This window comes from Lathyrus oleraceus, chromosome 5 (genome assembly GCF_024323335.1).
Source record: "Lathyrus oleraceus cultivar Zhongwan6 chromosome 5, CAAS_Psat_ZW6_1.0, whole genome shotgun sequence".
Taxonomy (NCBI): domain Eukaryota; kingdom Viridiplantae; phylum Streptophyta; class Magnoliopsida; order Fabales; family Fabaceae; genus Lathyrus; species Lathyrus oleraceus.
Genome location: NC_066583.1, coordinates 625,775,931 through 625,803,158, shown reverse-complemented (window position 1 = coordinate 625,803,158; position 27,228 = coordinate 625,775,931). Strand labels below are relative to the sequence as shown.

Genomic DNA, 27,228 nt, shown 5'->3' with positions numbered 1-27,228 from the left:
AAGGCAACCCTTGCTGGGGAAGAACCTCCTTTGCACCCCATCCACTCAAGAAACCGCTGGGGATAAGCACCACCAACACTCTGTGGGGATACAGCCATCTTTGACTTGCTGGGGAATATCAAACCTGACTCCGCTTCGGGAAGACCCTCACAGATACCTGCTGCCTTCACTGGGGAAATGCTCACAGATACTCCGCTGGGGAAAATAGCAATCTCCAGACTCAACTGGGGATGCATCACTCTATTACCTGCTGGGGATAACCCTCCTGACCCTGCTAGGGAAACGCATACTACTCCGCTGGGGACAACCCATGCAATCCCTAGGTAGAATCAACTCAGCTGGGGATGCAAAAATCCGTCCGCTACGGGAACTTGTCCAATCCACTGGTAGGATGAACACTGCTGGAGATATATTTCTCTGAAAAAGACCCGCTCCACTCGGGGAGAAACAACCTTCAGACCTGACCGCTGAGGAAACACCGTTGTAAACCCGCCGGGGATAATCATCACGGCTCGGCTGGGGAGCTAGTCCTACGATTCTGCTTGGGGACTTAGCTGGGAAATAAAAATTTCCGGACTCATCCGGACCTTTTCTGCTCCATCATCTTGTATTTCAAGCCGCTTCGTGCTCGACGAGAACGTACTCCTGGGAATTATACAGAAATTTCAATTTTCCGACTTTGAAGAGTCTTCTTGATTAATTTCAATGGTCGTCGGACGTCTCTCGTCTTCGTCATTTTTCATACACTCGTCCCTGACCGGACTCTCTGGGGATTTCTCTTGTCAAAGCTTCCACATCACAACCTGCAAGTGAGTGAAAAGTATCTACAGTTCCTGCAAAACAGATCGTCAGATAAAACCGTGCCCCAGGCGCGTCAAGATTTCAACATTTGGGTCACTCAACCTTCCAAATAAGATTTCAAGCTTTCAATCTTATAAACATGCATTGGAAGGAAACCTGTATGTTTTAAAAATGCAAGATTCTTTATCAAAAATATCTGGACGTTTTCGCAATCAAAGCGGTAATGAAAAACAAAAACAAAATTATTTGACTGAATATGCATTTTATTGATTGGAAAAAATGTGGCTCAAATGAGCAATACACAAGGAAGCAATCCCTGAAAAGAGGTAATTGCGCTCAAAAGGAAAAATCTATCCTAATGGCAATGTGAAACCCGTGATCTCATCAAGTTCCAACTCGGTTACACCCCATATGTCCTCAGACTCTCCATGCTTTCTGCCTTCTGAACAAGACAAATCTGACTGATCCCTACCGGGTATTATCCATGATGCTTTAAACCAAAGCGCAAACGATCATGCTAGACGCAGTTGTTCGTTTCAATCCCTCTTTTGCCTGGACCGCCCTTTCGGGTTTTCAGTCCACCGGGATACCCCTTTTTGCCCAAGTCGCCTTTTCAGGTCTTCGACTTGCCGGGTGTACAATTTTTTCATTTTATATCCCTAACTTTTGCCCGAACCTTTTTTCTGTTTTTGGTTCGCCGGGATGCCCATTTTTGCCTGGACTATTTTGTTCTTTTCGTCCAGCGGGTCAATTATACGAAGTATTTTTTAACTGCGTCCGCATTCACAGGGGATGGAAAATCTTCGCCATCCATGGTCGTTAACAATAAGGCTCCGCCAGAGAAGACATTCTTGACCACGAATGGACCTTCATAATTCGGTGTCCATTTGCCCCTTCGATCGTTTTGAGGAGGAAGGATCCTTTTCAGCACCATATCACCTACGTGATAAACCCGAGGTCGCACCTTCTTGTCAAAAGCACGCTTCATCCTTTGCTGGTACAATTGCCCATGACAGATGGCTGCTAGCCTCTTTTCCTCTATCAGGCTCAACTCTTCGTACCGGGTCCTTACCCATTCAGCCTCTTGCAATTTCACGTCCATCAGGACTCTCAAAGAAGGAATCTGAACCTCCACAGGTAATACCGCTTCCATCCCATATACCAATGAGAAAGGAGTTGCCCCAGTAGATGTGCGTACCGACGTTCGATACCCATGCAATGCGAACGGCAACATCTCATGCCAATCTTTGTATGTTACCACCATTTTCTGCACAATCTTCTTTATATTCTTGTTGGCTGCCTCAACCGCCCCATTCATCTTCGGACGATAAGGAGAAGAATTGTGATGCTCAATCTTGAATTCCCGACACAGCTCTGCCATCATCTTATTGTTCAAATTAGAACCATTATCAGTAATGATTCTCTCGGGAACCCCATATCTGCAAATGATGTCTCTCTTGAGAAATCTGGCCACGACCTGCTTCGTCACATTCGTATAAGAAGCTGCTTCAACCCACTTGGTGAAGTAATCAATAGCCACTAATATGAATCTGTGCCCATTCGAAGCCGTAGGCTCTATCTTTCCAATCATATCAATGCCCCACATAGCAAACGGCCATGGAGACGACATCAAGCTCAACGGATTTGGAGGCACGTGCACCTTGTCAGCATAAATCTGGCATTTATGACACTTCCGCACGAAATTAAAACATTGGGCCTCCATTGTCATCCAATAATAGCCTGACCTCAGCAGCTTCTTCACCATTGCATTCCCACTGGCATGGGTACCGAACGACCCCTCGTGAACCTCTTTCATCAATTGGCTTGCTTCTGCATCATCAACACATCTGAGCAAGACCCAATCAAAATTCCGCTTGTACAAGACCCCATCCTTATTCAGGTAGAATACCATGGCTAATCTCCGCAGAGTCTTTCTGTCTTTCTTTGATGCTCCCTCAGGATACTCTTGCGTCTCAAGATAGCGTTTGATATCATAATACCACGGCTTCTCATCATCAGGCGCTGTATCAACAGCAAACACATAAGCCGGTCTATCCAGACGTCCCACTTCAACACTGGGGAACTGATTCCACCTCTGCACCTTGATCAAGGCAGCCAGAGTAGCCAAAGCATCTGCCAAAGGATTCTCCTCTCTGGGCACATGATGCATCTTCACCTTAGTGAAAAACGTCAACAATCTCCTCGTATAATCTCGATACGGAACCAAATGAGATTGATGCGTATACCATTTTCCGTTAACCTGATTTATCACCAGAGCTGAATCTCCATATATGACAAGGTTCTTGATCCTTAAATCAATCGCCTCTTCAATTCCCAATATACAAGCTTCATATTCAGCTACGTTGTTGGTGCACTCAAATGTTAGCCGGGCAGCAAAAGGAATATGGGATCCTTTCGGCGTAACCAAAACAGCACCAACACCGCTTCCGTTCACGTTAACGGCCCCATCAAACATCAGAATCCATTCGGATTCAGGGTCAGGCCCCTCCTCCGGGATCGGTTCCTCACAATCTTTCGATTTGAGAAACATGATGTCCTCATCAGGGAATTCAAACTTCATCGGTTGATAATCATCAATGGGTTGCTGGGCGAGGTAATCAGACAATACACTACCCTTAATCGCTTTCTGAGAGGTATACTGTATATCATATTCTGTCAAAATCATTTGCCACCTCGCAACCCGTCCGGTTAATGCTGGCTTCTCAAAAATGTACTTGATTGGATCCATCTTGGAAATCAATAAAGTGGTATGAACCAACATGTACTGCCTCAGTCGGCGAGCAGCCCAGACCAAAGCACAACAAGTTTTCTCGAGCAATGAATATCTTGTTTCACAGTCGGTAAACTTTTTGCTAAGGTAGTATATGGCATGCTCTTTTCGACCAGACTCGTCATGCTGTCCCAATACGCACCCCATAGACCCCTCGAGGACTGTCAGGTACAAAATTAACGGTCTTCCCTCCACAGGAGGCATCAGAATCGGAGGCTCCTGCAAATACTCTTTTATTCTTTCAAATGCCGCTTGGCAATCATCATTCCACCTGACCGTTTGATCCTTTCTCAACAATTTGAATATTGGTTCGCACGTGGCTGTTAGATGAGATATGAACCGTGAAATGTAGTTCAATCTACCTAAGAAACCACGAACCTCTTTCTCTGTTCTCGGTTCAGGCATTTCTTTTATTGCTTTTACTTTTGCAGGATCAACCTCGATTCCTTTCTCACTTACAATGAACCCCAGCAATTTACCGGACCGCACTCCGAACGTGCACTTATTCGGATTCAACCTCAGTCTGAATTGTCTCAGCCGGTCAAACAACTTGGCCAAATCTACCAAATGCCCCTCTTCTGTTTGGGACTTTGCTATCATGTCATCAACATAGCATTCAATTTCATGATGAATCATATCATGAAACAAAGTCACCATAGCTCTCTGATAAGTAGCACCGGCGTTCTTGAGACCGAATGGCATCACCTTGTAACAAAAGGTACCCCACGGTGTAATGAACGTTGTTTTCTCCATATCATCTGGCGACATTTTTATTTGATTATAGCCGGAAAAGCCATCCATGAAGGAAAACACCGAGAATTGAGCTGTATTATCTACCAACACGTCAATGTGAGGTAATGGAAAATCATCCTTCGGACTTGCTCTATTCAGGTCTCGGTAGTCCACACACATTCTCACCTTCCCATCCTTCTTCGGGACTGGCACAATGTTTGCAACCCATGGCGGATAATTAGTGACAGCAAGGAAACCAGCATCCCACTGCTTCTGCACTTCCTCTTTAATTTTCATTGCCATGTCAGGTCGAGTTCTGCGCAACTTCTGCTTCACTGGAGGACAATCTGTTCTCAACGGTAGCTTGTGCATAACAATATCGGTATCCAATCCTGGCATATCTTGATAAGACCAGGCAAAGATATCGACATACTCTTTCAATAGCACCACCAATCTGCTCTTGACACTTTCCCCCAAAGCAGCCCCGATTTTCACTTCTCTCTTCTCCTCGCCGGTACTCAGGTTCACAACCTCAATCTGTTCCTCGTGTGGCTGAATCACCTTCTCCTCTTGTTTTAACAATCTGGCTAATTCCCCTGGCAGTTCACAATCTTCTTCGTCTTCTTCTTCAGCAAGATAGATTGGATTGTCGAAGTCATACAAGGGTGTAACAGGATTGTTATCAATGAGATCCGGAGAGGAATCGCATCTGCATGAATGTTGATTCATGCACTGCTTTAGAACCGGTGTGAGAAATCGAAAAAGAAAAATGAAAACATTGCCATTTTTATTTGTTTTTAATTTTTAAACTGCAAAAATAAATGAAAAACAGGGAACACCGCTTTTGACTAAAAAACATCCTTTTATTAATGATGCAAAATCTTACAAATTTATGAACATGAGGAGGCCCTTACAATGGACCATTACGTGTCGGGCAACACGTATGGTTTGCATGCAAATAAGAAAGAAAACAAGAAAAATATTACTCTTCGAGGAGAGTGACCCGGATGATTTCTTCGGCCTTCCAGTTGTGGATTTCCATCCCTGGTGCGCACGGTGTTATCCATCGATCCATATCACAGTCGCTGTCAGTATCTTCACCCATCATGCAGATGTGGTCTGGATCTAGCATTCCAGCACTGGTGAAAGTCACAGGCACACGACCCCCTCTGCTCGGCCCAGAGCCTCGGCTCGGCTTATATCCGACCCCGAATCGGTCCTTCTTCTCAGGGACCTCCATTATCCTGCCCCAGCCTGGAGCTTCTCCGCTTTTAACTACCTCAGCAGCCTGCTTGTACGAAGCGATGGATGGTTTCTCCTCTTCTTGCTTAGCAAACAGAGCATTCTCCACCTTGACGGTTTCAAATGCCTGACTAGGCGTTTCCCATATCTCTCCATCCATCTCCACATACTTAAACGAAGACAGGTGGCTGACAAAGATGTCCTCCTCTCCGCAAACAGTAACGACTTGGCCTCCCCAGACATACTTCAGCTTCTGGTGCAAAGTCGACGTAACTGCCCCCGCAGCATGAATCCATGGGCGACCCAACAAGCAACTGTAAGCTGGTTGGATGTCCATAACATAGAAGGTTGACTTAAACACCTCCGGGCCAATCTTCACTGGCAATTCCACCTCCCCAAACACGGCCCGTTTTGACCCATCAAACGCCCGCACAATTAAATCAGTCGGGGTCAAAATCAGCCCACCACAGTTTAACTTTGCCAAGGCCTTCTTAGGCAACACATTCAACGAGGAACCGGTATCAACCAGCACATGCGAAAGCACGGCTCCTTTGCATTCCATTGCAATGTGCAAAGCCCGGTTGTGATTTCTCCCATCCACGGTCAAATCCATATCAGTAAAGCCCAACCCATGGCTGGCATGCACGTTGGATACGACCGTCTCCAATTGGTTAATTGTAATCTCTTGAGGAACATAGGCTTTCTTCAATATTTTCAACAAAGCCTCCCTATGCCCTTCTGAGCTCAGTAACAATGAAAGAATGGAGATTTTGGACGGAGTCTGCTGCAAATGATCCACCAACTTATACTCCGACTTCTTGATTATTCTCAGAAACTCTTCAGCTTCATCATTAAATTTGTTATCCGACCCCGCAGGCGCCGGTGTCATCACAGGAGTACTACCGTTATCTGCCACAACTTTACCCTTTGCCCTGGCTAAAGCCTCGGCCTTTTCTTTTTTCTCTTTTTCTTCCTCTCCCCTCCTCAATGCATCTGGAGCAAACAATCTTCCACTGCGCGTGAAACCGCTGGGACCGGCATTATCCACCCTTAGCACGGTGGTCTCACTAGCAGTCTGTTCTTCAACCTTCTCACCGTTACAGTAGACCTCTCCCCCATAATGCCATGGCACGGCATCATCTTTGTCATATGGAATTGGCCCAGGTACCGTGATGGTAACTGGAGCCTCCTCCACCAGGTTAGACAAATCCACCGGATCATAGTATATAGTTATGGTGGAGACCTCTTCCTTCTTTCCTTCAGTCCTCTCGACCACAATCTCACCACCGTCCATCAGACCCTGGACATGCTTCCTCAGAAGCTCACAACCGTTCGTAGAAATAGTGCACTCAGCACACTCAAACCCACAGCCCGGGTAAACCCCATTCATCAGCAGTTGTCTTTTCAACTCAACCAAAGGCGTCTTCAACTGATCGACCTCAGACACCCCACTCTATCTTCCACAGAAATAGCGTTTACTCCCCTCTGACCATGCGCAGGCATGGGATTTGCATTTACGTTGGGAGAAGGCGCAAAGTTGATTGCTTTGGAATCCACTAGGTCCTGGACTACGTGCTTAAAAGCTTTGCAGTCCTCAACATTATGCCCGGGCGCACCCGAGTGGAATTCGCACTTAGCATTTTCATTGTAACTGGGCGGCCTCTGATCAGGTCTCAAAGGCGCCAGCGTCCTCAGTTGCACCAGCCCGAGATCCAGAAGCTTCTTCAACAGAAACGAATAAGTCACCGGAGGCCTGTCGAATTGTCTATCATTTGCTCTGCCCCTGACCTGGTATCCAGCCCTCTGGGGCCTCTGTTGGAACGGTTGTCTTTGTTGCTGCTGTTGTTGTTGCGGTTGTGCTGACTGAGACTCAGCAGGAATTGTTACTGCAGCATTGTGCTGGAAGTAACGGTCCCTACTGGGTCCGCGCTGTGTATAAACTGCACTGGTGTCTCCTTCCTTCTTTCTCTGACCGTTATTACCGAACGGTTTCTTCGTTCCTGAAGAAGACGCAGATGCACCACCCTGGATTTTACCCAGCTTCAACCAACTTTCGATTCTTTCTCCTGCCACCACAATGTCAGAGAAATTGGTGACAGGGCAACCCACCATTCTTTCTGCAAACGGCCCCTGCAGGGTCCCCATGAACAAATCGGACATCTCTCTGTCCACCAGAGGAGGTTGCACCCTTGCAGCCAGTTCTCTCCACCTCTGCGCATACTCCTTGAATCCTTCGTTATGCTTTTGAGACATACCCTGCAGCTGGGTACGACTCGGAGCCATATCAGCATTAAATTGGTATTGCTTAAAGAAAGCATCTCCCAAATCTTGCCAGCTTTTGATATCGGACGATCTCAACTTGGTGTACCATTCCAAGGAGCCTCCAGACAGGCTGTCTTGGAAAAAGTACATCCACAATTTTTGATCCGCGGTGTATGCCGAGATTTTGCGGACAAATGCCTGGAGATGAGTTTCCGGGCAAGAACTGCCATTGTATTTGTCGAACGCAGGCGCCTTGAACTTCTGAGGAATGACAATCCCCTCCACCAATCCCATGTTGGACATGTTAACCACCCCTGGCGTGGCATAACTTTCAAGCACTTTTATCTTCTCAGCCAGCAGCTGGATTTCCTTATTCTGGGGAGGAATGTTGTAAGGCACGAAAGGCTCGTTCTGTATAGAAAATTGATCAGCCTCTCTGTCCTCTTCCTGATCATCATCAAAACCATAAAACGGAGGCACAAAGTTGTCCTTCAAGTTCTGACTTGGTCCAGGTTGACCACCAGCATTATTCACCAGACCAACTGTTGTCCTCTTTCCGCCATCACGAGATCCCTGCCCCTGGTTGGAGACTCCATCCAGGTTGACCCCACTGTTCTGAGCAGAAACCCGCTCGAGTTTCTCAACTTTATCCGCCAGCGCTTTCTGACCAATGGCAAAACCTTGCATTATATTGATCAGCTCGGTCATTTTCTCCTTCAATTCCAGCATATCAGCACTGGGAAGCTCCATGAGTCTGGGAGTGTTTCTTCTTGTGTAATATCTGTGAGGGCGAGTTGAGTGCAGGGGTACTACCCTTCGAGCGCGAGCAATGATTCCTGGTTACAAACAAACACGTTAGTAATAGTCACCTGCAAAATAAAACACAAGTTATCATGATTATGCATGTATGCAGTGCCTATCCATATGAAGGACACTCTGTCTCTCGACCCTGGCATCATCGAGACAAATAATAATCTGGCATCAATATTCTGATTAGCAGTGTTTGATTTTGTCGTGCAGATCGGAGATATGTGATTTAGCATGATACCCCCAACCATGTGTGTGCTTGTGTAAGTGCATACGGTAAAGCAAATAAAACTTGAAGACCAGTCACTGAATGAAAATCGCCATCACATAACCAAAAGAGTGCACAATCAGTGCAATAGTCATACATCAACCCGATAAGGTCAGATACAATCCTCCAAAATAGGAAAGAAATACAGACAAGTGAATTCCGTCAACAAGCCTGACGGTAATTCACAACAAAAGAAAGATCTAACTGGATGAGGGTCCCGCAGATGGCCTTATCTCGCCTTCCATCCTTGCGAACTCTGCGGCGAACCTGAGCTCTATGTTCTCCTGCTGTAGTCTTCCAACTTCCTTCTGATGAATCTTCATCTGCCTGAAGTAGTGGTCTCTCTCTGCCATGTTATGATCTCTCTCGGCCCTGATCTTTGCCTTTTCCGCTTCCCACTCTGCAGCGAGGACTCTGGCTCTCTCATCTCTCTGATCCCTGACTAGGATTTGCCTCCTCTTCTCATCTTCAATCACCTTTGATGCTCTGAACAGCTTCTCCTTTGTGATGTCATGCTCCCGGTTGGACGATGCTAAAGCTTGGCTGATCTTCCCATAATAGGCTGTATCCATCTCAAATCGCTTGGTCTCCAAAGCATGCCGCTTATCCTGATCTTCCATCTTCGCTTTGAGCTCCTGATTAGCTCTCTGAACCCGAGCAACACTCATCTCCAATTCCGTCTTCTCTGCAAGTAGCTGATCTCGTTCCCGCTTCATCTCTAAGAACTCATCCATACTAACAGTAGAAGGAGTCTCCTCAACCAACGGATACCACGGATCGACCATAGGAAATGGTAGACAAGTAAGCTCCACTCTCTTTCTGAGCCAATCATCGAACGGAGGAAAAGATCTGTTGTTAGCTCTACCCCAGGAAGCCTTGCCCTTCCTCTGAATGCTGCGCCATGCATCGGATACCTGCTTTACCCTATCCTGGTTACCCTCAACCGGGAAGTACACAGATTCCTGAATCTCACTCTTGTACGGTGGAAGCTCCATAGCGAATCCCATTTGCCTCTTAAGAAGTGTCGGGTTGTAATTGATGCAACCCTGAACCCCTATAAGCGGCACATTAGGAAAACCCCTGCAACTGCAGATAAAGTCCTGTCCAACTCCACTACTGTGAGTCCAATCTATGTCCTTAGCCCTCAAGCCCATCAGTTTGGTCGCCCAAGTAACATTCTGGCCCAGAAGAACAAAAGCACCCTTGGATGGTAAGTAACCCATAAACCACTTGACCAATAACTGCGCGCAGCATCGAATCAAACCCCCACGCCTCTTCTCATTCCGGTTATGAACCGAATAATAGACATCTCCAATCAATGTAGGGATAGGATTCCTTCGAATAAACAGGCGGATGGCATTGATATCCACAAAGTTCTTCTGGTTGGGAAACAAAATGATCCCATAAATGCTCGCCGCAACCAGAGCACAGACAGCTTCCCAATTCCCCAATTCTGACTGCTCTTTAGCCTTAGCCTCTAGGAAACTCAGATGAAAACCAGGCAGCTTACCCTTCTCCTTCAGATTACTCTTCACTTCCTCTGGACTCAGATAGAAAGCACGGGAAATCCCACCAATATCAGGTTCTTCCTTAGTAACACGGAAAGGAACTTGATCCCTGATCTGGATATTCAAAATATCAGCATAATCTTCCAACATCGGCCCTAGCACGTAATCTGGGAAGACGAAACATCTCAGCTCGGGATCGTAAAACTGAAGTAGAGTATGGATGGCGCTCCTGTCTCTGTCCATGAGCCTGAAAACCATCTTCAGAATACCCCCATACACCGCACGAAACAACCCCACATGGTCAGGAGTGATCAACGCTATCATATCCTTCAACACACTGATATCCGGGTCAAAGAAACTGTAAGCAACATCATCCTTCAAGCCGGGTCTTCTCATCTCTGAATAGAAAGTCTCTCAGCCAAGATCTCGATCCAAAGGGTCCCTGCATATGGGTAAACATGTGTTAGATGTAATTAATGCAAGATGCAATGATGCTGATGAATGAATGCAATGCGTTGCCATCCTCCCAGCCATCTGGTCATCTGCACTGAATCTGGGCTCTGAACTGATCATAACCATCTGAGGAATACACAATCACAATTCTGACCCACGGGTTCCGAAATAAACGGAAGACAGATACATCATCATCACCACTGGTCTCTGATCAGACACACCATCACCATCTGAATCGGCCCAGGGAATCCGAAATAAACGGGTCCCCACTGATAAATATCTCGGCCCGGGGAATCCGAAATAAACGGATCCCCACTGATAAATCACGGACAGCACTCCGGCGTCACGGCAACAAATAACCATAAATCCGGCTCATAAATATGTCTCTGAATCACAGCTCAAAAAGTCACCATCTGATTATGCATCTGAACAAATCAACCTCCCCTCACAGGTTAATTCTAAACAGGTCATCCTAAGGCGGATAATAGTCTCAACGATCGGGCGGAGATACTCAATGGGTTTGCCCTTGCGGGTGTGCCATTGTAGCTCCCTTAAGATCGTCTAAACCAAAGATCCGGGAAATGATCGGTCATCAGAGTCAACAGCCCAAAAGAGATAACCCAACCAAAGTGGAGAACCCCACTGGAAGAGCACTTCTCAGATGAACCTCGTCCGACTTGTGGTATGTCACGTCGCAACAATATGCCCAACCGACACATGAGCGACATGAGACCACGCTAATCCTAGGTGTACACTCGGGCCTGGGTTTTAGCCCCACTCAGAACACCCACCCCACACAACAAAACCACCTGCAGAGGACAGCAACAACATGATAGTATGATGCATGCAAACATTTAATGCAAGTATATAAACAATGGTTAGTATAATAAATGCAATAAATAAACAATACAAGCAACCAAACCTATACTAAAGCGCTAGGAGAGACTCGCTTAGGGACCATGGACCAGCATAGGTCAACATGCTCAAGTCCCCAGCGGAGTCGCCAGCTGTCGCATCCTGCGAAAAAACAACCGGCGAGCCTAAAAATAAAAACACACAGAGCCGCCACTAAACGTTATTTATCCCAAGATAGGGAAAGGAAACGCTCAGAGAAACCTGGAAAGACATGGTCTCACGACCAGAGAGAAAAGGTTCGGGAGTCGGTTACGCAAGGGGAAGGTATTAGCACCCCTCCCGTCCTAGGTACTCCTAGGGATCCACGCTCTAGAAATAAGAATAGGTTGCTAAAACATACATCACACACACACGCTACCGGATCACACAGGTGGGGTTAAGAAGAACGGGCTCGGTAAGGTATCGCACCTTATGCCTACATATCTTGTCTGGAACAAGAATCAGAGCCTCTGTAGTTCGGCTTACGCACGCCGAACAACACAAAACAATCATACAAACAAGCAAGGGTGGCAAACATGGAGCCCGACAACCACTGGATGGAATTACGTCGGCATCCGAACCAAAACACACTCAAAAGGGCAAACGTGGAGCCCGACAGCCACTTACTGGACTTACGTCGGCATCCGAGCCAAAACACCATCAGATAACAAGTAAACACACGCAAAAAAGAAAAAGGTTGCCCGGAGTGGTCTCGCACGACCACCTGCCTACATACCTCGTCTGACACGAAGATCAGGGCGATGTAGTTCCCCTGAAAGGGACTAAATTGCTAACCAGAAACCGGGGAAAGATACACAACTAGGGAGCTGAGACTCGAGCCTAATGTTGTCATGCATCGTTAACCCTAAGTTCGGTTTTCTATCCTACTTGCATAAGCAAACTAACCTAACCAGGAAAGAAGCTAGCACACAAGCATACAATCATATATCATCAAATGAGAACAGGTATCCCAAACAAGCATGTCAATCAGATATCCACATAACACGCACTATAGCCAAACAAGGGGCTCAATCAATCAGGTTTGACCGCCGAAGCGAGTCGTCTGTACAGGCTGGTTTTGCTCTTAACCTTGCCATTACGAGGCTAAGGTGAAGCAGATGAAGAGGTGAAGTGAGGATCAGACCTCACAACTCATATCCCTAACCAGGGAGAGCTGACAAATGAGCATGGGTCCAGAATAGGGGAACCCTTCTATACTCGATGACTCTGACACAATGTGCACTGCACAGATCTTGGGCTTTTGATCTCAATGCTACAACCATGTAATGGGAGCAAGGAGAAGACTCACTGAATAGTGGGGGACAGGTTGCTTGTCCCTACCTTCCACCAATTGCCTTACTTGAAGGGCTTTTCCTGCTTGGCTTAAAAATAAACATACACAAGCATTGCCTCTTAAGGAGGACTTCAGACAATTTGCCCGGCCCGGTAACAGCCGGGTCTCCAGACTACATGAAGTCAAGAAGACCTACCTCAATGCAAGTTGCTTAAGCAACGCAAAGCAAAAGTTCGCAAGGAACTGAGCAACTAAAGGTACCTGTGCAAAAATCAAACAGAATCAGCATCTACTTTCACAAACAGACAACAATATAATGATCAATTAACAATCAATCAATGATGTGCATAGCACAAAGCTCAAGGCTCAAACATCCTACAAAACAAACACATTAGTTTATAGGTCAAGCAACACAATCCCAAATGTGAAACAAAAGCCTTAATCCTTAACTTCTTAACCTGAAAAGGCACAATCAACTTCAAATGTAAGTAACATGACCACTAGGACTAGCCTAGGGTCAAAAAGATGGAAAAATCCTAAAACAGCAGCCAATTCATGATGAAAACCAAGTAATATCAATAACAAAGGGATCCCAATTGGCCCCATATTCAAACTATGCTCCTATTTCTATTTATGCAACATGGAAGGCAAAAGAAGCAATGTTGAGTCTCATACAAACAACCAGCAAGATCATATCCAACCACATGTCAAAAAGGATCCAAAAAATCCACAAAAATTCTATCCTAACCAGAAGGCATTCAACAAGTCATATATTAAATTTCAAGTCATTTGGCCTAATAGATCAATAGGAATTAATTAAACATGGTACAGCATGCAAAAACAACATCAAATGAAGTCAAAAATTATACACCAACTTCAATCTAATGGTAAACAGCAATGGTGCATCATAAATCAGTAGGACCAAAGCCAAAAGCTACATTAATGTGTCAGGAATTATGCTATCAATTTTCATGTCCATTGGATTAATTATGGGGATATGGCAACATAAATGCTAAAGGTTACACCAATGGAACTCTAACATGCTAGGCAGTAAGAAAAAATATGAATCAAATCGAAAATGGATTGTAAAAATCCACAAAAATTATCAATGATAGCTAACATGTTAAACAAGCTTCATGCAAAAATTCAAGGCCATTGGCCAGAGGGAAGCATGGTAAACAATTAGGGGAAAATAGCCTATCAAACCATGTCACATTATTACACATCCAAATTCAATAATTCACATATAACAAACCATAGGCCTAAAAATTACCAAACCTATGTCAAAAAATCCAGGAGGATGTCTAGAATAAGTGTCTCAATTTTCACTTAATTTGGATATAGCATGTGGTCTATACAATTAAAATGGTAATGTATATGGAAATAATACACATTAAAGATATCTATAGGTCCACTCATATTTTTTTCCAGCACTATTTCTTTTTTGATTTTTATAAAATAATAGGGAAAAAATTATGATTAACAAAAAAATTATGGTATTTTTTGGATTAATTTTGAGCATTATATGAAATTTTTAAGGGTTTCAATATTTATTCAAGATTTAATTACGAATTAATATGAATTGATTTAATTAAATTGAAACCAGTGGCATAATTGCAAAACTTAAAGCTACAGCCTAAACGTTGCCGTTTCAATTAGATGTGAGGGACGGTGGTGATTGCATCTGGGAAGGAAAACACGGAAAGGAAGATCATGTTCATCGTCTTCTTCGCATGCGCAGCCGGTGTGTTCATCACCGGCGAATAACGGTTTCGAGCAAATCTTGATGGAAATCAACAATCTATATACCGGTCGAACCGGTTTTGTCTCAGGATCACGAATATATCATCAATTTCATCAATCAGTTATTATACAAGACGAATCGGAGGAAAAGAAAAAACGGCGATGAAGCTCAAATTCGCAAGAACTCAACCGATTTCCAGCAAGATCTTATTCTACAAATTGATATACACTCTACAAGGAATAATCTACAGCATCCCTATCACAATTTAAGCTATCTTGAAGTTCGATTCCCAACCTTTTCTTGAAACCGTGACGGATTCGGCGCGAGATGAAGCTTGAGATGGTGAAATAGATGCAGGAATCGGTTGTGAAAGGAGGACGACGAAGCTAATCCAGCTCAACGAAGCACCGATCGAGTAGTTTCTTCGACTGTTATGGCAGCTAGCAGGTTTTGGCAATAGCACGAACCGGTCACCGTTTCGCTCCAATCTTGATCAACAGAAATTCACCATTACCTGCATATCACGAATCAACAGACAAATTCCACAATAATTGACGAAATCCTGATGAATTTGAGCCAGAGCGTGTAAAGCCAAAAAAATGAGAGAAGAGAGAATTGGTTTTTTCGGTTATGGTGTGAAGAGTGATTGTGAAAAAAATGTGACTGTGATTATCAGAGAGTAATTTTGTGAGAATTGATTTTGAGAGTAATTGTGTAGAAAAAAATCTTTTTTTTTTTGCAGGAAGTGATTTTTGTAGAGGAAAAATTGTGAGAATTGTGTGAGAGTTATTCTGTTAGATTGTGGGAAAAAATTGCAGAAAAAATGATTTCTTTGCTGTTAGCTTTTTTCTTTTTGTTAGTAATTAAAAAAATATATGCAATGCTTAATCTAATAATAATCTTAATTAGTGAAAATTGAAAATTAAAGCAAAATGGCTTATGTGCAATTTGGATCTTTTTGCCTTCAATGTTTAGAAGTAAGTTCCTGCAGAATTTTCACTTGGAATCCCTCACAATTATCATTTGGGAGCTGGTGGTATAAGCCTTGTTTCCAAATTCTCAATATTTTCAAATATGGACCATTTTGCCCCTCTCTTTAAATTGATTCACTTCAAAAATGGCATTTTGCATTGAGCCTTTTCCAAAAAATCCAATTATGCACCCTTGAAGTACACATTAAATGGAGTTTGTGCATATAAAGAACTTGCAATTTGGACAAAGTATGTGGTAGTTATGGCCTCCTGATTACGGGTCTTTTCTGAAATTCACTGAGCCATATCTTGCAAACCGTACATTGGATTTTCAAGTTCTTGGACTTTTTGGAAAGGTGAGAACAAGATCTACATCTGTCATGTTGAACAATTTTTCATTTGGAGCTTCCTTGGACTTCTGTTTTTGAGGTCAAAAACTTTCCACTTTTGGAAACTTCAGTTACAAGTCAGTTGCTATTTTTGGCAGTTTTTGTCCTGACTTGATTTTCTTCATTCTTAAGCTTTGAGATGTCAAATATCACTTGTTCCAACATGAATGAAGTGTATCCAACTCATTTCCACCTCCACATCCATCAGATCAAGCACAATTGACCACAGTTGACTTTTCATCTGATAGATGAATTTGGCAATGCATTGATCAATTTAAGCCCCAATCTCCAACTGAAATGGCTCAAGGGTGACACCCTAGCCTCAATAAGCACAATATAATCATACAATGAACCCCATAACCATCATAAACCCCATCTCCTGATCATGCCCTGATTGGCCCAATGCAACTGATTAGGGTTGACCAGTGGTCAAAACCCTAATCTCAAGGAATCTTCTTCAATCTCCTGATGACATCCAACCATGGTGATGATGATGTATCGATTCCATCAACATGAAGACCAATATCCCTTGAGAATCATGAAACCCTAATCCACAGCCCAATCCTCAGATGGCCCATGATCAGTCATTAAACCCTAGCTTGCACCTTTGAACTTCCTCATCTCCTGATCAAGACTTGGGAAGATGGCTTGCACTATGTAACCACATGCTATGCAATATGAGATGCCTAATGTCCTAGAATGAAATGCAAATATGTTAATGCTAGTCCCAAGAGAGGAGGGCAAATTTTGAGGTGTTACACATAGCCCTATGTTAAGGTTTCTATCTAACTTGCACAGGAAGCAAGCTAACCTAAATATGACTTGCACAGGAAGCAAGCCAAACTAAACCTAACTTGCACAGGAAGCAAGCTAAACTAAAAGAAGCACAAACACACAAGCACAAATAGCACACACTATATGCAATCAGTTGGCTCAATCAAGGTTAGGTTTTAGTCGAGGGGTCATATCAACCTCGACAAACAAACCACTGTAACAGGGTGATGTTAGCTCTTAACCCTAACATTGAGAGTTAGGGTGAAGCAGATGAAATAGGAAGTGAGGGGTGTGCCTCACAACTCTTATCCCTGGCCTAGGAGAGCTTCAGACAAATGAAAGTGTGGGAGTTCAGAAAGTAGGAACTCTTCTATCCACATGACTGACACAACAAAGATCTTGGGCTATAATCCACAATGCATCAACACAAGGTGTGTGAGCAAAGTGGATGACACACTGAGTAGCAGGAGATGGACTACACATCTCTTGTATCTGCCAATGCCTCTTCACTTAGGAGGTCTTTGAATGTACAGGGCACAATGATAAACAAACACAAGCATTGCCTCTTAAGGAGGACTTCAGACAGGTGCCTGCCCAAGTAACAGGACAGGTCTTCCAGACTACATGAAGTCAGAGAAGTTATACCTCAATGCTTAAGCTATCAAGCAAAGCAAAAGCAAGTTCACAATGAACTTAAGCAACTAAGGTACCTGAAAACAATCCAACCCAATCAGTATACAAATTAAATGAACTAAACAGACAACCAACAGTCAACAGTTATCAGTACACAAGCAAACAAGCAATGCAACAAGGTGCAATGCACAAGATCAAACTCAAATGAGCTAAAATCCACCTACAAAACAAATCAATATTAGTCAACATTAGCCAAATAATCCAACTCAAGCAATGTGAATCAATCCACTTAAGGCAATGCACTTCTTTAACCTGAAACCAAATCTCAAACATAAGCACAAACCACTAGGACAAGGCCTAGGGTCAAAGGGGAAGAAATAATCCAAAACAGAACATGAAAATTGACATGAATCAAATTAAACCCATTAAGAACACAAACCAAAAGGTCTCATGTCAATAGCATCAACCAATTTCATTTCACAAAGCAAATAAGGCAAGGCATGCAAGTTGGAACCACATTGATACAACAGAATGAACAAATCCACATTAATTCAAAAATGGTTCAATAAATTCCAAGAAAAATCATGGCTAAACAGGACACAAAACATGATCAACACACCAAAAATCAAGGCATTTGGACAAGTATAAGCATGGCAATCAAATTCATCAAGTCAAGGTAGGCACAAACAAGCTCAAATAGGACACAAATTGCTACATCAACTTAGCACAAGCCTAAAACAGAATTGACAAATGATAAAGACCTCAAACCAAAGCCACAATGAACTTCAATGTGTCTAGAAACAATGTGCAAAATTTCACATCCATATGATACACAACCAGCATTTCACAAATCATGGAAGTTCAACACCCTTCAAAAGTTCAAACATGGTCAACCAGCAAGGAAAATCCCAAACAAATCATAAATGAATCCAAAAATTCTACAAAACATCATGAGCAATCCTAACATCCAGAAGAAACATCATGCAAAAAATCACATCATTTGGCATTTATTTGGCATGGCAAAGAAAATCATCAAGTTGAGCAATCAAAGGTGTGACACACATTGTCACACCTACATTAACCAGATCATATCTCAACAACCATAAGTGATAAAAATGCAAACTCAACACCATAATGACAAGCAAAATGTCTAGTTTAAGCATACCAAATTTCAAAATCATTGGATTAAAACTCATCATTTCACAAGGCATATGGCAAGCAAGGTTCAAATTGGACATGCCTACACAAACCCTAAGCCAAAACATTTTTCAACCGTGCACAATTTCTGGAGAAATAGCCAAAAAATACTAGACATGATGAGGAGCAAGATACAAAAAACCACACATCATTTGGAGCAATATTTATTGAGTTATGATTTTTGGAAGTGAAAGGAAAAAAAAACATGAATGAAGCATGTGGAATGACATGAAGAACAATGAATAAAATGAAAATGCACTTTGGAAGAATGTTGTGGGCCGGATTCGAACACGGAGCAAATTTGAATGTGGTGCTCAATACATGAAACACGCCGTTTCATTAATCATATGTGGCAAGGCGAAGCAACGTGATCCAATCAATGTGCCACCTATGCGCTACGTGGACCAGTACATGGAGATTATTTCATAAACACATGCAAACAAGCTGAAATGCGCTGGGAAAGATATAACATGCATTTCTGGAAAAATATTCATCATCTTCAACGTGTTCATCATGCTCAAGAACAAATGTTCCCAGAAATTCAAATCAAGCACATCATCTTGTAGATCTTGCAACACACATCCATAATCCATACATAATTTAACCTAATTCTAACTAAACAAAGCAAATCGAAGCAATGAAGAATCACATGTCAATCTTTAAAACAACATAACTCAATCAATTTAGCATGGAAATCAATGATTCAAAGCTCAGTTTCACCAGTGTTACAAGATCTACAACTATCACATAATCAATTTAAGAAAGAAGAAACTCGAGTTCTGACCTCTTGGAGCAAACAGAATTGGAATCGATGGATTTAAGCCTTGGCAAAGCTCAACAGATCTTCCAAAGTGTTTATGGAGTTGGTTGGATGAAGAATGAAGGTTTAATCGTGCTTAATTCCACAGAAATCTGGATTCACCATTGATGATTGCAAGGCTCGAGCTGCTTCCAAAATGCATGGATTCCTTTGGTTCTTGCTCCAAATCTACTCAATAATGCATCTAGGTGAAGAATGGATCGAGAAATGTGCAATGTGTTTGCAGAATTTCAAAGAAAATTGAGAGAGAAAATTTGAAGAGTTTTTTCTAGATCTGAAAGTTCTGAATGCTAATGCTGAAATCTGTTAGGGTTTGCACTTTATACTCCCTCCTAATCATGCCCTTAATCAGGTTTAGGCAAATGGCAAATGGATTAGAAAAATATGAGAGTGTAAGTGCAAATTGGATAATGCACCCCTATGCATGAAATGAATGGAACAGTGCACGTTTTTGGGCTTGAATCCACTCAAAATTTTGTTTGTAAGCCAATGGAAGTGTTGAAATGTGTAAACAACGCATTATTTTTAAATTTGAAAATTCCTACCATAAATCAAGTGAAAAATCAAATGATTATGTGATGAGAATGCATGGCTTGTGATGCATGATTTGGATAGTAGATGTCAAGACATGAATGTACAAAAAAGAACCACTCCATTTGGCTTTATGGTTTGAAAGTTATGCATGTTTGAAGTTCCATGTTCACTTGGCCATGATTGATCCATATCTCTTCAACCACACATGAGAAATTCATGATCTTGGACTTTTTGGAAAGGGTAGAGAAAGATCTTCAACTTTCATGTTGGACAAAATTTCATTTGAAGCTTTCTTGGTCATGTAATCTTGAGGAGAAAACCTTTCCATTTTTGGCAATTTCAAATTACAGGTCACTTACTATTTTTGGAAACTTTTCATCTGACCTCAAATTCTTCATTGTTGATGTTTGAAATGTCAAATGAGACTTGTATGGACATGAATGAGGCCCCTCTAACCATCTCCTACCTTCAAATCCATGATTGAACTGACAGTTGACTTTGTTTGACTTTCTAGGGTTTCAGATGAATTGCACCTTGACTGATGAGCTTTGAGCATCCAACCTCTGGCTAAACCACTTCAAAATGATCCCTAGGTCACATGAAATCAATGAACCAACCCTAGGGCTTTGCTTCCCTAGGAAATGCACTTGCTTGCCTGCACAACTGGATCTCCTGACCAGTTTTGACTGATGAACTGATGACTTGGCAATGGACAATGCAATGCTATGCAGTGGACAATAATGCTAATGACCTAAACATGAAAATGTATATACAAAATGGGAGGTGAAAATTTGAGGTGCTACAATGGGTTCTTTTGATAAAAAGGAAGGAAAACAACATTGGGAATTACATTTCAATCAAGGTCACTTTAGGTATTTCAAACTCGGTCCATTTGGTGGCACCATTTCCATCAGTCTTTGTGAAGATCAAGCCATCATCTTCTTCTTATTCTTCTTCTTCCATGGCACAAATACGGTTGTCATCCAGGTAACCAGCACTTGAGAAGTTATCGGACAGCGGGATCACTGATCCCCTTGTAGCTATCGGCGCGGGCTTCTTCAAATTCTGGGAGTTGTATCCCAAACCAGTGCGGTCCTTGTTGGCAGGGAGTTCAAGCAATCTTCCCCATCCTTGGGGGTGTCCATCCTTTATGATTGTCAGGGCGTCTTTAAGAGATGCCATGGGAGATTCGGCATCTTTTGATTCACCCCTTGCTGGGCAAACCATTTCAACATTGGTAACTTCAAATGATTGGAATGGGACTTCCCTTATCCCCCCTTCTCCCTCAACGTATCTGAAAGATGCGAGGTGACTTACCACAATGTCCTCCTCACCCTCGACAACAACTAGCTTATCATCAGCTAAGAATTTCAACTTTTGGTGGAGCGTTGAAGTGACTGCACCAGCTGAATGGATCCAAGGCCTTCCAAGCAGACAACTGTAGGCTGGATAGATATCCATTATGAAGAAAGTGATAAGGAAAATATGGGGACCAATCTTCATAGGCAAATTCACCTCACCGATTACAGTCCTTCTAGTCCCATCAAATGCTCTTACTATAAGCTCACTCGGCTTCATTACGAGTCCTTCAATAGTTAGTTTAGCAAAGGAGCTCTTAGGCATTACATTGAGGGAAGACCCAGTGTCTACCAAAACTCTTGATAGGATTGTGTCCATACACTCAATGGAAATATGGAGAGCCTTGTTATGATTCCTCCCCTCGGCGGGAAACTCTTCATCACTGAAACCTAAGCTTAAGCTAGTAGCGATATTGTTAACTACTCCTCCAAACTGACAAACAAATATCTCTTGTGGTACGTGAGCTATCCTCAGAAACTTTACCAAAGCCTCCCTATGGGCCTCCGAGCACATCAATAGAGACAACATTGAGATCTTCGAGGGTGTCTGGTTAAGCTGATCAACTACTCGATAATCACTCTTCTTGATGATGCGTAAGAACTCGTCTACTTCACTTGAAGGTGCGGGGTCTTGTCTTTGCTGAGCGCCATCAATTTGTTTGCCTTTATCTGAAGTTGAAGGATTGATAGTTCTAATTGGAGTGGGTGTCGACGCAAATATCCTTCCACTTCTCGTGACTCCACTAGTGCCGGTGATATTGATCATTGGGTCACTAGACTTCAACGGTTCTTCTTGCACCTTCTGACCATGAATGTAGACTGAGGTGTCATACATCCATGGGACTGCCTTGGTGTCAACATATGGGAATGGCGTGGGAACTGTTATTACGATTGGAGTGACAGGATTTGTCGATAGAGTTAACTGAGAGAAGTCATATGGAATTTGCAGAGAAGGGACTTCATCGTATGGTATCTCGAGGGTAGACACATCTTCCTTTGTGGACGGACAGTCTACCACCAAGATCCCTTGGTTCATTAATTGTTGTATGACAGACTTCAATGTTCCACATTGTTGCGGGTTAATCAGACAGTGTTCACAGTAATTACCACAGATGGGAAAGACATTATTCTTCATTAAAGCATTCTTGATCTCGATGAGTGGTGTTTTTAACTCGTCCACACAAGACGTCAATTTCCTTCCATTGTCAGCTTCCATCATATTCACCGATGCATTGTTATGAGGGGGCATCGGGTTATTATTCACATTCGGCCTCTTGGGGGCGAACGTGATTGCCTTAGAGTCAATAAGATCTTGAACCTTGTACTTTAATGCTTTACAATTCTCGATCGAATGCCCAGGAGCGCCAGAATGAAATTCACAGCGGGCATTTGCATCATAACCGGGAGGAAGAACCGCTGGTGGGGGTCCTAACTCCCTTAGTTGCACAAGTGATCCCCTCAATAAATATGGTAGAATGTGGCTATAAGGCATGGGAACTGGGTCAAATCTTCTCTCGGGCCTTCGCATCCTTTGTTGTTGTTGATATTGTGGTTGCTGATGTTGCGGTTGTTGTTGATACCGTTGTTGTTGTTGAGTTTGAATAAGAATTGCAAATGGTTGTTGTTGACTTGGTTGGACGGGAGCTATGGCAGCTACTTGTGGATAAGTGGGATTTCTTGTTCGAATGATGGAGGCAGCATTGGTCTCGCCTTCTCGTTTTTTACCATAGGGAACAAAAGGTTTCTTCGATGCACTAGAAGTACTGGCAGAGTTCTGGATCTTTCCCATTTTAATCATATTTTCTATCCTTTCACCGGCTAAGACCAGGTCAGAAAAGCCTGAAGAGGTGCTCCCTACCATTCTATCAAGGTATGGACCTTGCAAGTTTCCCATAAACATGTCTACCAGTTCTCTTTCTAGCAATGGGGGTTGTACCCTAACAGCTAATTCCCTCCACCGCTGGGCATACTCTTTGAAGGACTCCTCAGACCTCTGAGTCAAATTTTGCAACTGCGTGCGATTAGGTTCCATATCAGTGTTGTACTGATAGTGCTTGAGGAATTCCTCATCCATTACCCTCCAGGTGTGAATATGGTTGCCCTCGAGTTGCATGTACCAATCCAAAGATGCCCCACTAAGGGAATCCTGGAAAAAATGCATTAGAAGTTAATCATCGCTGGAATAGGCAACCATCTTTCGACAGTATGCCCTAATGTGTGTCCTAGGGTCGCTATTTCCCTTATATTTTTCAAAGTCCAGAACTTTGAACTTGGCCGGAATGATGACCCCAGGTACTAAGCACATTTCTGCCGCATCGAGGCCCAAAATGTCAGTGCTCCCCATTGCCTTGAGATTTTCCTCGATAGCCTTTACCTTCCTTTCCACCTTGTTGGTTGCGGAACCGAAGGCGTCATCCTGAGAAGCGTCCCTTGGGCTGAAGAATGCATCAAGTTGGTTGTCTGTCTCAAGAGCATGAGGACGAGGATTGTCGTTTGGAACACCGACGGGTGCATTAATGTTAATTGGAGGACCAACTTGAGGAACTGGAGTCGGATTCTCGACCGTTTGAGGGGTAGGAGGATTGGTAGTACTGACACGTTGATTCATTTCTTCTTGCATTTTTGCCATAACCTCCTGGCCTCTTGCGACTGCTTGAATAGTCTCCATCAATTGCCACATTTGGGACCGCATTTGGGATACTTCTTCCTGAAGGACAACTTGGTTCTCTTGAAGTTGCTCCATGACAGATTGTCGACGTCCTCGTGTATCGTACCGAAAAGTCAGCTTTGGAGAGTGGTTCTGAAAAAAAAGGTGGATGGATGAGTTTTTTTTTGTTTTTGTTTTTGTTTTTGTGTTTCGAAAGATGCATATGATGCATGAATTTTTTTGTTAAGGCAAAGCTCTTTTTAGTTATTCATGTTTATTCATTGCAACAACTACTTGACGATTCTCGTTCACAATCATGAAATAGGAAAACACAATAGATAAAAGACGCAACTTTCATTCATCCTTTGAAGGGAAAATAGACAACGATACATCGAAGTTGCAAAATACAAGTAATGGAAGCAAATAAACCAACTAGATATCCACCCTAAAAGTGACCCCTTGAGACTTGCGGAGAGCCTCAATATCGGTGATGAGTTCGGCCATTGTTCTTTTGCAGAACTTGACGAAGTGGTAGACCTCTTTAGGGGTATTATCTGGGCACATGATCAGATCTGCCTCCTTCAACTTGTCAGGAAAGTCTTGAAGGGCATAGTTGGTTAACACAGTCATGTTGGTGTACTTGTCCCTCCATTCTTCGTAAAGGACTTGGAGATTATGGATGATTTCGTCCCTTTGAACAATGGCAGCTTCGAATTCATAGCAACGCTCTTCCCAATGTCTGCAGTTATTTTGCAATTCTACATAGGCTTGGTCATAGATTCCCCTCTTCAAGTTCTTGATTTGCTCGCAAGCTCGTCCAAGGTTGAACTGCTCACGCATGAAGCTTCGATGAATCTTTTCTTTCTCTAGTTGCTCCTTGGCTAGCAAATCCTTATGCTCTTTTAGAGTGGTCCTTAGTTCGAGAATCTGGGCCTCGTAATCTTCCCTCGCTTCTTTCTTCATGGCATTAGACCTCTCGACAGTATTTTCAAGGTCCTTGATGATTCGGGATGCTCGATCCAACTCCTCGTTGCGGAAATCTAGCTCAGAATTAGCTCCTTGTAAAGCTCCACCAACCCAAACTCTTTGTCCCTCGGCTAATCGGAGCCTTTTCTTGCTATCTTCAAATTTTTCACAGACTTGCTTACCCTTATCCTCCAAGACATGGTTACGTTCCTTGGCGCGATTGAGTTCGACTCGTAGTTGAGTGTTTTCCAACTCGAGCTCTTTGATTTGGCTGGTAAGTTTGTCCATGTCCTCTTGTAGGATAGGCTCGGGCTCAGGCATCAACGGGAATGAAGAAGGATCAAACAGAAATGGCATCTTAACCCCCCTAGCCCTCTCTTTTACCCACACATAGTAGGGTTCCTTGGCTAGGATATTTTTCTTACCCCATTCATGGCTAATACGGACTATGCTTGTCCAAGCTTTTCTCACTCATTTCACGTTCGAATCAAGCGGATCCACGGTATTGATGACAAATGGAATGAAATCTCTTTCCTCGGGGGGACTAGTCATGGCGTACCCTGGTTGTCTCTTGAGTATAGCAGGGTTGTAGTTGATGCAACCTTGTGTTCCTATCAAGGGTACGTTAGAGAACTCTCCACATCTTGTGATGACATCCTTTATATCCCATTCCCTCTTGTACCATAGGATTGAGTTGGCAGAGAGAGATGCGAACCTTTGCAGCCATGTCAGTTTGTTTTCGGCGAAGGGTCCATTTTGAGGCATGCGGGCCCTCATCCAAAGATGTAGCATAGGAGCGCAACAAAGGAAGGTACCTCTTTTCTTCTCATGTCTTGCATGTAAGGCATGGTAGAAATCGGCAAGTAAAAAAGGCACCGGATTTTTTGTTAAAAAAACTTCAACTGCTAATTGATCCACGAACTTGTCCAGATTTGGGAAGAGAACAATTCCATGAATCAAAAGTGCCAAAGTTGCTCTGCAAAAGTCGGGTCTTCCTTCTTTAATCATTTCCCAAGCATGGTCTTCTAGGAACTTTTGAGTTAAACCTTTGAGGGATCCTTTAACGCCCCAATTGTCCACTAACTTGTTGGTGTTGATACCCAAGATGAGTGAGAGCTCGGTCAAACAGAATCCTTCTTCCAATTTCGGGAAAGGGTTGTATTCCTTGATTGGTCGATTAAGGAGTCTCTCGAGGTCTTCCAAGGTTGGAGAGATTTGGAAGTCGGGGAAAGTGAAGCATCTTAAAGGAACGTCATAGTATTGGGACATTGTAGTGATAGCACAATAGTCAACCTTCTCGGTTAGAAGATCTACGATGTTCCCAAAATTGGCTCTAAACTTGTTGTCTTTGAGAGCTATGACCTTTGAACAAAGGACCTTTAATGACCTGATGTCGGGACTCTTGAAGCGGAAAGAAGAAGTGCTTTTCTTTGTTGAAGTATCCATGATTGTGTCAGAAAATAGTCTTGTAATTCTGCCATAGTTTTAAAGGTTCTAAAAGGGGTCTTAGGGTCATTGACTCTAGTAAAAGAAAAGATGCTTACGTCGAAAGCACGACGGTCATCAATCCCCTTAAGAGAATCTACCACTAAGTGAGGTTCTGATACGACCCTAACGAGGAAGGAACCTCGCGGATCAATACTACTCAACCTCTCCTATCTCAAGCAAACTCTCAGACTCGGGTGGGGAGTCCTTCACACAAGGTTTTTTCTTTGCAATCATTATTGCTTCCAAAAATTCTTCGTCACAGAGTCAGAGTTTCGAACCAACAGGTAAACAAACAAAATATGCACGAGTTATCAAAGAAAGCAATATATACAAAAAAATAGATAACAGATAAATCTCCACGTACGTAAAAGAGGAAACAACCCAAACTAGGCTAGACTTGCTTAGGGATTTTTTGGTCCCCAGCTGTCGCTACCGGGATTTCACGATAACGAAACCGGGACTAAAGAGAATGCCAAAGAGAGGCAAAGTCAGAAGAGTCGCCACCGCATTTTACTTAGTTTACCTCTATCGGAGAGGAGAGGGGAAATAGTCGATAAAACCCTCGGAAAAGAGACGCGCATGGGAAGCGTTTTAAAAGAGAATAAGGAATCGGTCTCGCAACCGAGATTTGGGTTCGGAAGTCGGTTACATAAGG

General features: G+C 43.2%; 4 protein-coding genes across 4 annotated transcripts; all 4 read right to left on the bottom strand.

The window, feature by feature from the left end:
- Positions 1–8,942: 8,942 nt before the first annotated feature.
- On the bottom strand, positions 8,943–13,315 carry LOC127087249 (uncharacterized). The gene is made up of 2 exons (XM_051028112.1): positions 13,249–13,315; positions 8,943–10,853 (listed from the first exon to the last, which is right to left on the bottom strand). The coding sequence occupies exon 2, from the start codon at positions 10,805–10,807 to the stop codon at positions 9,104–9,106; it is 1,704 nt and encodes a 567-aa protein (XP_050884069.1). The 5' UTR covers positions 10,808–10,853; positions 13,249–13,315; the 3' UTR covers positions 8,943–9,103.
- Positions 13,316–21,059: 7,744 nt separating this feature from the next.
- On the bottom strand, positions 21,060–23,546 carry LOC127082526 (uncharacterized). Its single transcript, XM_051022766.1, has 3 exons — positions 23,053–23,546; positions 21,635–22,908; positions 21,060–21,328 (listed from the first exon to the last, which is right to left on the bottom strand). The coding sequence occupies exons 1-3, from the start codon at positions 23,544–23,546 to the stop codon at positions 21,060–21,062; spliced, it is 2,037 nt and encodes a 678-aa protein (XP_050878723.1).
- Positions 23,547–24,551: 1,005 nt separating this feature from the next.
- Positions 24,552–25,442, bottom strand: LOC127082525 (uncharacterized). The gene has a single exon (XM_051022765.1). It carries the CDS (start codon positions 25,440–25,442, stop codon positions 24,552–24,554), a length of 891 nt encoding a protein of 296 aa, XP_050878722.1.
- Positions 25,443–25,556: 114 nt separating this feature from the next.
- On the bottom strand, positions 25,557–26,531 carry LOC127082524 (uncharacterized). The gene has a single exon (XM_051022764.1). The coding sequence runs from the start codon at positions 26,529–26,531 to the stop codon at positions 25,557–25,559; it is 975 nt and encodes a 324-aa protein (XP_050878721.1).
- Between the last annotated feature and the right edge of the window lie 697 nt (positions 26,532–27,228).